At 39.3% G+C, this 12,105-nt stretch overlaps 1 protein-coding gene across 1 annotated transcript in view; it reads right to left on the bottom strand.

Moving 5' to 3' along the window:
* The window catches only part of C2H1orf87 (chromosome 2 C1orf87 homolog), a 116,365-nt gene that overhangs the window by 58,037 nt on the left and 46,223 nt on the right, over positions 1 to 12,105 (bottom strand). The window contains 1 exon segment of the mRNA XM_060142563.1: positions 7,743 to 7,840. Coding sequence (XP_059998546.1) covers positions 7,743 to 7,840 — 98 coding nt within the window.

Here is a 12,105-nt window from a genome sequence, read left to right as displayed (position 1 = left end):
GATGGACACTTAGGTTGCTTCCATGTCCTGGCTATTGTAAATAGAGCTGCAATGAACATTTTGGTACATGACTCTTTTTGAATTATGGTTTTCTCAGGGTATATGCCCAGTAGTGGGGTTGCCGGGTCATATGGTAGTTCTACTTGTAGTTCTTTAAGGAACCTCCATACTGTTCTCCATAGTGGCTGAACCAATTCACATTCCCACCAGCAGTGCAAGAGTCTTCCTTTTTTCCACACCCTCTCCAGCATTTATTGTTTCTAGATGTTTTGATGATGGCCATTCTAACTGGTGTGAGATGATATCTCGTAGTTTTGATTTGCATTTCTCTAATGATTAATGATGTTGGGCATTCTTTCATGTGTTTGTTGGCAGTCTGTATATCTTCTTTGGAGAAACGTCTATTTAGGTCTTCGGCCCATTTTTGGATTGGGTTGTTTGTTTTTTTGTTATTGAGCTGCATGAGCTGCTTATAAATTTTGGAGATTAATCCTTTGTCAGTTGCTTCATTTGCAAATATTTTCTCCCATTCTGAGGGTTGTCTTTTGGTCTTGTTTATGGTTTCCTTTGCTGTGCAAAAGCTTTGAAGTTTCATTAGGTCCCATTTGTTTATTTTTGTTTTTATTTCCATTTCTCTAGGAGGTGGGTCAAAAAGGATCTTGCTGTGATTTATGTCATAGAGTGTTCTGCCTATGTTTTCCTCTAAGAGTTTGATAGTTTCTGGCCTTACATTTAGGTCTTTAATCCATTTTGAGCTTATCTTTGTGTATGGTGTTAGGGAGTGATCTAATCTCATACTTTTACATGTACCTGTCCAGTTTTCCCAGCACCACATATTGAAGAGGTTGTCCTTTCTCCACTGTACATTCTTGCCTCCTTTATCAAAGATAAGGTGACCATATGTGCGTGGGTTTATCTCTGGGCTTTCTATCCTGTTCCATTGATCTGTATTTCTGTTTTTGTGCCAGTACCATACTGTCTTGATTACTGTAGCTTTGTAGTATAGTCTGAAGTCAGGGAGCCTGATTCCTCCAGCTCCGTTTTTCGTTCTCAAGATTGCTTTGGCTATTCGGGGTCTTTTGTGTTTCCATACAAATTGCAAAATTTTTTGTTCTAGTTCTGTGAAAAATGCCAGTGGTAGTTTGAAAGGGATTGCATTGAATCTGTAGATTGCTTTGGGTAGTATAGTCATTTTCACAGTATTGATTCTTCATGTTCAAGAACATGGTATATCTCTCCATCTGTTGGTATCATCTTTAATTTCTTTCATCAGTGTCTTATAGTTTTCTGCATACAGGTCTTTTTTCTCCTTAGGTAGGTTTATTCCTAGATATTTTATTCTTTTTGTTGCAATGGTAAATGGGAGTGTTTTCTTGATTTCACTTTCAGATTTTTCATCATTAGTGTATAGGAATGCCAGAGATTTCTGTGCATTAATTTTGTATCCTGCTACTTTACCAAATTCATTGATTAGTTCTAGTAGTTTTCTGGCAGCATCTTTAGGATTCTCTATGTATAGTATCAAGTCATCTGCAAACAGTGACAGCTTTACTTCTTCTTTTCCGATTTGGATTCCTTTTATTTCTTTTTCTTCTCTGATTGCTGTGGCTAAAACTTCCACAACTATGTTGAATAATAGTGGTGAGAGTGGGCAACCTTGTCTTGTTCCTGATCTTAGTGGAAATGCTTTCAGCTTTTCACCATTAAGGGCAATGTTGGCTGTGGGTTTGTCACATATGGCCTTTAATATGTTGAGGAAAGTTCCCTCTATGCCTACTTTCTGGAGGGTTTTTATCATAAATGGTGTTGAATTTTGTTGAAAGCTTTCTCTGCATCTATTGAGATGATCATATGGTTTTTCTCCTTCAATTTGTTAATATGGTGTATCACGTTGATTGATTTGTGTATATTGAAGAATCCTTGCATTCCTGGAATAAACCCCACTTGATCATGGTGTATAATTCTTTTAATGTGCTGTTGGATTCTGTTTGCTAGTATTTTGTTGAGGATTTTTGCATCTATGTTCATCAGTAATATTGGCCTGTAGTTTTCTTTCTTTGGGACATCCTTGTCTGATTTTGGTATCAGGGTGACGGTGGCCTCGTAGAATGTGGTTGGGAGTGTTCCTCCGTCTGCTATATTTTGGAAGAGTTTGAGAAGGATAGGTGTTAGCTCTTCTCTAAATTCACCTGTGAAGCCATCTGGTGCTGGGCTTTTGTTTGTTGGAAGATTTTTAATCACAGTTCAATTTCAGTGCTTGTGATTGGTGTGTTCATATTTTCTTTCTTCCTGATTCAGTCTTGGCAGGTTGTGCATTTCTACGAATTTGTCCATTTCTTCCAGGTTGTCCATTTTATTGGCATAGAGTTGCTTGTAGTAATCTCTCATGGTCTTTGGTATTTCTGCAGTGTCAGTTGTTACTTCTCCTTTTTCATTTCTAATTCTATTGATTTGAGTCTTCTCCCTTTTTTTCTTGATGTGTCTGGCTAATGGTTTATCAATTTTATTTATCTTCTCAAAGAACCAGCTTTTAGTTTTATTGATCTTTGCTATCGTTTCCTTCATTTCTTTTTCATTAATTTCTGATCTGATTTTTATGATTTCTTTCCTTCTGCTAACTTTGGGGTTTTTTGTTCTCCTTTCTCTAATTGCTTTAGGTGCAAGGTTAGGTTGTTTATTCGAAATGTTTCCTGTTTCTTAAGGTAGGATTGTTTTTCTATAAACTTCCCTGTTAGAACTGCTTTTGCTGCATCCCATAGGTTTTGGGTCGTCGTGTCTCCATTGTCATTTGTTTCTAAGTATTTTTTAATTTTCTCTTTGATTTCTTCAGTGATCACTTCATTATTAAGCAGTGTACTGTTTAGCCTCCATGTATTTGTATTTTTTACAGATGTTTTCCTGTAATTGATATCTAATCTCATAGCGTTGTGGTCAGAAAAGATACTTGATACAATTTCAATTTTCTTCAATTTACCAGGACTTGATTTGTGACCCACGATATGATCTATCCTGGAGAATGTTCCATGAGCAGTTGAGAAAAATGTGTATTCTGTTGTTTTTGGATGGAATGTCCTATAAATATCAATTAAGTCCATCTTGTTTAATGTATCATTTAAAGCTTTTGTTTATTTATTTTCATTTTGGATGATCTGTCCATTGGTGAAAGTGGGGTGTTAAAGTCCCCTACAATGAATGTGTTACTGTCGATTTCCCCTTTTATGGCTGTTAGTATTTGCCTTATGTATTGAGGTGCTCCAATGTTGGGTGCATAAATATTTACAATTGTTAAATCTTCTTCTTGGATAGTCCCTTGATCATTATGTAGTGTCCTTCTTTGTCTCTTTTAATAGCCTTTCTTTTAAAGTCTCTTTTGTCTGATATGAGAATTGCTACTTCAGCTTTCATTAGGTTTCCATTTGTATGGAATATCTTTTTCCATCCGCTTACTTCCAGTCTGTATGTTTCTCTAGGTCTGAAGCGGGTCTCTTGTAGACAGCATATATACGGGTCTTGTTTTTGTATCCATTCAGCCAATCTGTGTCTTTTGGTGGGAGCATTTACTCCATTTACATTTAAGGTAATTATCGATATGTATGTTCCTATTCCCATTTTCTTAATTGTTTTGGGTTCATTATTGTAGATCTTTTCCTTCTCTTGTGTTTCTTGCCTAGAGAAGTTCCTTTAGCATTTGTTGTAAAGCTGGTTTGCTGGTGCTGAACTTTTTCACCTTTTGCTTGTCTGTAAAGGTTTTAATTTCTCCATCAAATCTGAATGATATCCTTGCTGTGTAGAGTAATCTTGGTTGCAGGTTTTACTCCTTCACCACTTTAAATATGTCCTGCCAGTCCCTTCTGGCTTGCAGATTTTCTGCTGAAAGATCTGCTGTTAACCTTATGGGATTCCCTTGTGTGTTATTTGTTGTTTTTCCCTTGCTGCTTTTAATATGTTTTCTTTGTATTTAATTTTTGACAGTTTGATTAATATGTGTCTTGGCGTATTTCTACTTGGATTTATCCTGTATGAGACTCTCTGTGCTTCTTGGACTTGATTAACTATTTCCTTTCCCATATTAGGGAAGTTTTCAACTATAATCTCTTCAAATATTTTCTCAGTCCCTTTCTTTTTCTCTTCTTCTTCTGCAACTCCTATAATTTGAATGTTGGTGCGTTTAATTTTGTCCCAGAGGTCTCTGAGACTGTCCTCAGTTCTTTTCATTCTTTTTTCTTTATTCTGCTCTGCAGTAGTTATTTCCACTATTTTATCCTCCAGGTCACTTATCCGTTCTTCTGCCTCAGTTATTCTGCTATTGATCCCATCTAGAGTATTTTTAATTTCATCTATTGTGTTGTTCATTTGTTTGTTCCATCTTTAGTTCTTCTAGGTCCTTGTTAAATGTTTCTTGTATTTTGTCTATTCTATTTCCAAGATCTTGGATCATCTTTACTATCATTATTCTGAATTCTTTTTCAGGTAGACTGCCTATTTCCTCTTCATTTGTTAGGTCTGGTGGGTTTTTATCTTGCTCCTTCATCTGCTGTGTGTTTTTCTGTCTTCTCATTTTGCTTATCTTACTGTGTTTGGGGTCTCCTTTTTGTAGGCTGCAGGTTCATAGTTCCCATTGTTTTTGGTTTCTGTCCTCAGTGGCTAAGGTTGGTTCAGTGTGTTGTGTAGGCTTCCTGGTGGAGGGGACTAGTGCCTGTGTTCTGGTGGATGAGTCTGGATCTTGTGTTTCTGGTGGGAAGTCCACATCTGTTGGTGTGTTTTGGGGTGTCTGTGGCCTTATTATGATTTTAGGCAGCCTCTCCACTAATGGGTGGGGTTGTGTTCCTGTCTTGCTAGTTGTTTGGCATAGGGTGTCCAGCACTGTAGCTTGCTGGTCGTTGAGTGAAGCTGGGTGCTGGTGTTGAGATCTCTGGGAGATTTTCGCCATTTGATATTATGTGGAGCTGGGAGGTCTCTTGTGGACCAGTGTCCTGAAGTTGGCTCTCCCACCTCAGTGGCACAGCACTGACTCCTGGCTGTATCACCAAGAGCCTTTCATCCACATGGCTCAGAATAAAAGGGTGAAAAAGTAGAAAGAAAGAATTAGTAGAAGTGGAAAGAAAGAAAGAAAGAAAGAAAGGAGGGAGGGAGGGAGGGAGGGAGGGAGGGAAGGAGGGAGGGAGGGAGGAAGGAAGGAAGGAAGGAAGGAGGGAAGGAAGGAAAAAAGAGAAAGAAAGAATATAAAGTAAAATAAAATAAAGTAAGATAAAACAAAATAGTTATTAAAATAAAAAATAATTATTAAGAAAAAAAATTAAAAAAAAATGGGCAGATAGAACCCTAGGACAAATGGTGGAAGCAAAGCTATAGAGACAAAATCTCACACAGAAGCATACACATACACACTCACAAAAAGAGGAAAAGGGGAAAAGAATCGTAAATCTTGCTCTCAAATTCCACCTCCTCAATTTGGGATGATTCATTGTCTATTCAGGTATTCCACAGATGCAGCGTACATCAAGTTGATTGTGAAGCTTTAATCGATGCTTCTGAGGCTGCTGGGAGAGATTTCCCTTTCTCTTCTTTGTTCCTGGGGCTCAGCTTTGGATTTGGTCCACCTCTGTGGGTAGGTCGCCGGCGGGCGTCCGTTCTTCCTCAGACAGGACGGGGTTAAAGAAGCAGCTGCTTTGGGGGCTCTGGCTCACTCAGGCCAGGAGGAAGGAGGGGTACGGATTGCGGGGTGAGCCTGCGGCGGCAGAGGCCGGCATGACGTTGCACCAGCCTGAGGCCCGTCGTGCGTTCTCCCGGTGATATTGTCCCTGGATCCTGGGACCCTGGCAGTGGCGGGCTGCACAGCCTCCCTGGGAGGGGGGTGTGGATAGTGACCTGTGCTCGCACACAGGCTTCTTGGTGGCTGCAGCAGCAGCCTTAGCGTCTCATGCCCGTCTCCGGGGTCCGCGCTGTTAGCCGCGGCTCACACCCGTCTCTGGAGCTCCTTTAAGCGGCGCTCTTAATCCCCTCTCCTCGCGCACCAGGAAACAAAGAGGGAAGAAAAAGTCTCTTGCCTCTTCGGCAGGTGCAGACTTTTCCCCGGTCTCCCTCCTGGCTAGCTGTGGTGCACTAACCCCCTGCAGTCTGTGTTCATGCCGCCAACCTCAGTCTTCTCCCTGTGCCCCGACCGAAGCCCGAGCCTCAGCTCCCAGCCCCGCCCGCCCCGGCGGGTGAGCAGACAAGCCTCTCGGGCTGGTGAGTGCTGGTCGGCACCGATCCTCTGTGCGGGAATCTCTCTGCTTTGCCCTCTGTACCCCTGTTGCTGTGCTCTCCTCCACGGCTCTGAAGCTTTCCCCCTCCACCACCCGCAGTCTCCGCCCTCGAAGGGGCTTCCTAGTGTGTGGAAACCTTTCCTCCTTCACAGCTCCCTCCCACTGGTGCAGGTCCCATCCCTATCCTTTTGTCCCTGTTTATTCTTTTTTCTTTTGCCCTACCCAGGTACGTGGGGAGTTTCTTGCCTTTTGGGAGGCCTGAGGTCTTCCGCCAGTGTTCAGTAGGTGTTCTGTAGGAGTTGTTTCACATGTAGATGTATTTCTGATGTATCTGTGGGGAGGAAGGTGATCTCCGCGTCTTACTCTTCCGCCATCTTCCCCCCCATTAGTTTTTGAAAGATAGTTGTGCTGGATTTAGAATTCCAGATTGATAGTTTCGTCCTTCAATACTTTAAGGTTGTTTTTCCACTGTCTTATTGCTTACATCTTTTCTAATGATAAATCTGTTGTAATTCTTATCTTTGCTGCTCTATGTGTAATTTGTCATTTTCTCTTGTGCATTTAAGGTTTTTTATTTACTGCTAGTTTAGGCAATCTGATTATGATGAGCCTTGGTATGGCTTACTTCAAATTTCTAATTCTTGAATTTCATTAAACTTCTTAGGTCCATGTCTTTATAGTTTTCTTCAAATTCAGAAAACTTACAGCCATTGTTTTTTCAACATTCTTTTCTTTCCCCCTATTTGTCTTCTCTCCTTCTGAGACTCCAATTTCTCATGTATTAGGCTCCACTAGAGCACAATAGCCTTCTGGGGACTCTAATCAATGCCACATGTGTTTCTCTCTGATTGGTGGAAATATGAACTATTCCCAAATCTGTGTGAGATCTAAAAATTTCCCCATCTTTTTCTTTTGGTGTTTCTTTCTCTGGCCTTGTGTAGTTTCCTCAAATGCATGTATTAGCCAAGTCTTCACATGAAGACATGAGGGCAACTCTTTGGTAATCTCCAGAAAGTACCCCTAGGGGATCTCCCCTTGCTGCTACTTTGTACTGGACATTCTAGCCTTCTTGGGCTTCCTGAACTTCATACTCTGTCCCTTTAGCTCAAGGAGAATGCTGGGCTCAGTTTGGAATCCCTCTTCTTGTTCAGTAAACTGAGCTTACTTCATTTCCTTCTCTCAGGAATCATTGTTCTATGCTGCCTGATGTCCGAAGTCTGAAAAATATTGCTTCATATATTTTGTTCTATTTTTTATTTTTTTAGGGTGAAATGGTACATCTGATTTACCATTTACCAGTAAACTGGAAGTGGAAGTTTACTGCTTTTGTTTTTCTATGACCAAGAAGATCCTCTGTTCTTAATATAAGCAAACATTCCTTAACTCTGTCTTTAGGTGATAAAATTGATTGCTTCATACATAAAACTTCTAGCCTAAATACAGATCTATGTGTTTGGTATTCTAATAAAGGACCATGTGAATAAAAAATCAACTTACTTTATTTCGTCCTGGTAACCCAAATCTTGATGGTTAAGCAATGTTTCCAGGAGGCTCAAAGTCAAATACAATCCATGTTTCCCACATATAGCCCTGACCTGCAAATAAGAAAAGATTTAAAATTTCAATATAATGAAATTAAGATTTGAATTTCCCTCCTATAATTAGAACTTATATAATTTGGACAAAAAATTAATAACCAGGAGTGCATTATACCATTAAGATACCATTTAGGACAAGTATGTCCAACTGAATGTGCATCACCAGCAAATTTTTAGTTGCTTGACACAAAGATATAGTTCATTACTCAGAAGCCACTGAACTTTGAAATGCTGATCTTACATTTTTGTCAGCCATGGAATGGGTGGTCCAGACCTAGAAATTATACACACTTATTATATAAGTAAATTACAAAGTAATTTTTTACAACTACTTTGATTTACCAAAGAAGCTTGTTGTATTAGTAAGGTTACTATCACTATCTGTATTTTATATATAAGGAAATCAAGGCTTAGAGAGATTAAGTGACCTTCTCAATGTCACATAGTTAATAAATGAAGAAACTTAGTCTAGAAACCAGGTGCTCAATTAATGTTTGTGGGATGGATGAATGAAGGGTCATTGCAGTTTCCCAAGTACTTAATATTTTCTGAGTCCAGCTGACAAACAAGTTCATCTCTGAAGTTGGTGGGTGGGTGATACTTAGATTCAAACACGTCAAACTTTTAGAGTTGTGATAGTATGTGTTCTGTGTTTAGCATAATGTTTAAACATAGAGACTTAAGAATAAAACATGACTAATTTTGAATACCGGATATGCTGCCTGTGATTTGTGTGATCTCAGGAAGTTACTGAACCTTTTTATTCCCAATTACTTCATCTACTAAGTAAGACCAGTATTTTCTACTCCTCAAGAGAAAATAAGCAGTTAGAATAATGCTTGGTTTTAGTAGACATTTGATTAATATTTGTTGAAATGAAGAAAAGGAAGAGAGGGAAAAGGAAGAAGAAGGGACATAGAAGAAAGAGAGAAGAGAAGAGAGGGAAGGAAAGGAGAGAAAGGGGAGCAAGAGAACAAGAAAGAGAGAGAGAGGAAGAGAGAGAAAAAAGGAAGGGAGGAGTAAAGGAAGGAAGAAAGGGGCAAAGAAAAGAAAAGAAATGTCTAATTCAGTGTTTGGAAAAATTGTAGCTACTATTATTATTTTTAGAGGAATTTCCATACACTGACTGTATTAAGCATGTCTTTTTATTCTGATGCCTTGACATCATGGGGCCTTGCTGATCCTGGAGAGACTGCCTCTCTCCCAGGGCTAGCCAATTCCTAGAGATAGTGAAGGACTGGCTTGCAAGTGTGTCTTTCATCTGCAAACCAACTACTTCTTTGGGCCACTATTTCCATGTCCTAATTACTCAAGGGCCAAGTGCTAGGCAACTAGGAATGGCCCTTATGTCCCTGAGCCCACTGAAATTATTCAAACTAGCCAATCCTAAGCCTTCTTACTCGTCTCACCCATCCCACAGTAAAGGCTCTTGCCCACGTTTTCCCTCATCCTCTCTGCCTCCTAACCTCCTGGTGCTTCCCCATGTGGCCTGTGCAGTGTTCCATTCCCTCCCCTTGGGAACTGAGTAACAAACTGTCTTTTCAATGGCAATCATCTCCTGATCTGTTGGTCTGACCATACTTGAATAATATAACCTAGATTTTAATACAGTGACAAAAAGCTAATTTTCATTTGTCTTTATGCAAGGAAACAGCCAATCTGGGTTAGAAACTTGCACATGTTACTTACTAGCTGTAGAAGAGTATGTCAGGGAAGGGAAAAGATCTATTTAAAACATGAAAAAAATGAATAATAGTTTGCCAGAAGAAAAAGGGGTTGAGTATAATTCCAGGCAGAAGAAAAGCATGTATAAATGATGGGTGAGAAAGAGCATGGTGCTTTTTATAAACTGCATGTATTTTGGCATAATTCACCCTACTATAGTTTTATACCCCTTTTCACTGGACAGTAAATATCTGCTCATGAGAGCTTCTCTAAAAGACAGTGGTTTGCTGAGGGCTGGAATTGCGTCTCCTTCATTTTCCTATCACCATTCCTAGCACAGTGTTGAAAACTAGTTATTGAATAAATGAATACATAGATGAATTAGGAATGAATGAATGAGTTGAAGGTCCTGAAGAGTGGAATGTGTATGGGCATAGGTTGGAAAAAAATAAATTGAGAGAGGTAGAAATTAGTCACATTATGCCATTTCACTCAATAAATAAAAATAGACTTATCCTCATAATTAGAGCATATTAGTGTATTTTTAAGCATCAATATTAAGACGTTATTCTAAAAACAGTTTATTTACTTCTGGAAACATTGAGTTTTGCTCCAGGCTAAATGAACAGCAGATTAGAAATAGTACATCAGGGTTCCTAGAAGCAGATTGATTGATAGCTGCTAGGAACTGACAGTGACAGTTGTGGAAGAGCAATAGAAACATCTACCAGAAAATCCTGGCAATTTAGTGTTATCTAGGATTATTTAAAAAATCCATATTCATTAGGATGTCCCTTGTTCAATAAGAAAATGTTTGGCTATGTATAGTTTCTTCGTTCAATAACGACATTTTAAAAATCAAATGTAAATAAAATATTTATGTTATTTAGGAAATGACATGTAAAATAAATATTCATTTCCTCAAAATGCTCCTTGAGACAGTGAGGCACAGATGCTCTCTCAACTTCCTCCCTTCCCATTTATGGTTCCATTTGAATTTTACCCCATCACTCTACTTAAATTGTGTTTACCAAGTCATTAGTAACCTCCACAGTTTCAAATTTAATGAATACTTTTCAGTCCTGATTACAGATGATCTCTTCGCAGCATGTGACATGGCTGATCATGCCATACTTCCATAAATCTATTCTCTAGACTTTCTTGACCACTGCCATATTTCTTTTGATTATTTTTAGTCTCCTTTCTTGGCTTGTCTTCATCTACCTACTCCTTAACAATGAGCGTCCTCCTCAACCTTCCCTCCTCACTTTCCATTATGTCCTTGAGGAATCCTAATTACTCCCAAGGGTTCAACTCCATACTGAAGACCCTTAAATCATTTAGCTTTAAGCTCTCAACCTACATCAACATGTTCAAAACTGAACTCATCATCCTTTCCTTTACCTCCCCAACTACTGATGTTCTATTTCCTATCTCAGAGAACGGTACCACCACCTACCAAGTTGCCAAAGCCAGAACCTTGGGAGTCATTTTTGATTCCTCTGAATTCAGGACCTACATCTAATTAAGTCACCAAGACCTACTTTTCTATCTCCTTAATATCGCCATCCCTCCTGCTACTACCCTGGTCTAAACCCTCATAATTTCTTGCTTGAATTACTGGAACAGTCTTTTAAAGGTTCTCTCTGCCTCTAATTCTCCACATTCTATTACAGTGCTCTTTTCAAATATCAGATTTGATCATATCACTCATTTGTTTGATTCCACTGGGGCTTTAGGATAAAGTTCACACTTCTTAGAAAGACCCTTCAAAAACAAGTTCCTCCTTTCCATTCTAACATCAACTTGAGCAGCATCTCCCTCCGTCCCCAGCCACCATATATTTACTGTGTTCTGCCTATATGAAATGGCTTACAGTTCCCTGAATTAGCCATGTTCTCTCTTACTTCAGTGACATTTCACATTGCACCTTTTACCTAGAATACCTTTCCTGTCCCTTCCTCTGCTCTCCCCCAGTTCTTTGCCAAATTCACACGTCCTCTAATATTCAGTATTTGCATCATCTCCTCTGGAGTTTTTGGGTGAGGCTAGGTTAGTGTTCCTTCTCTGTGTTCAAATTTACTGCCATCACTGCATTTTACATATAGAATTGTATCATGTTTAAAACATTACCTTTTCCCTGAGCTCCTGGAGAACTCTGGAACTGAAATCATAATAGTTTGTTGTCCTTAGTGTCTTATCACACAGAACACATTGAGTGATTAATATGTTGAATGTAAGAATAAACATGCTATATTGTTCAGAAATCTGGCTATTGCTTTGGAAGAAGGGAATGATTTGAAGCTAGTAGAAACCATTTATCGTTTAAGGGCAGAGTGTACTGATATAGAAACAACTAAGTACAAAAAAGGAGCCTGGCAAACTGCAGAAGAATGTCTTACAGTTCTGGTCACTTGGTAAACTAGTGTCATTGCTGTAGTCTTGCCATGGGAGTGAAACTCACATTCACAAGCCCCAGTTCTCTAAGTAAAGGGACTCCCTCTTGATGATAATGAGGGAGTTGCATGAAAATGAAGCAAGAGTAATTAGATGTAGAGCAACCTGTGTTGTAGCAGCTCCTCCTGGCAGGAAGGTCT

The sequence above is a fragment of the Lagenorhynchus albirostris genome, chromosome 2 (assembly GCF_949774975.1).
Source record: "Lagenorhynchus albirostris chromosome 2, mLagAlb1.1, whole genome shotgun sequence".
NCBI classification, from domain to species: Eukaryota; Metazoa; Chordata; class Mammalia; order Artiodactyla; family Delphinidae; genus Lagenorhynchus; species Lagenorhynchus albirostris.
Note: the sequence above shows the minus strand (reverse complement) of the source record. Positions and strands in the feature narration are given on the sequence as shown.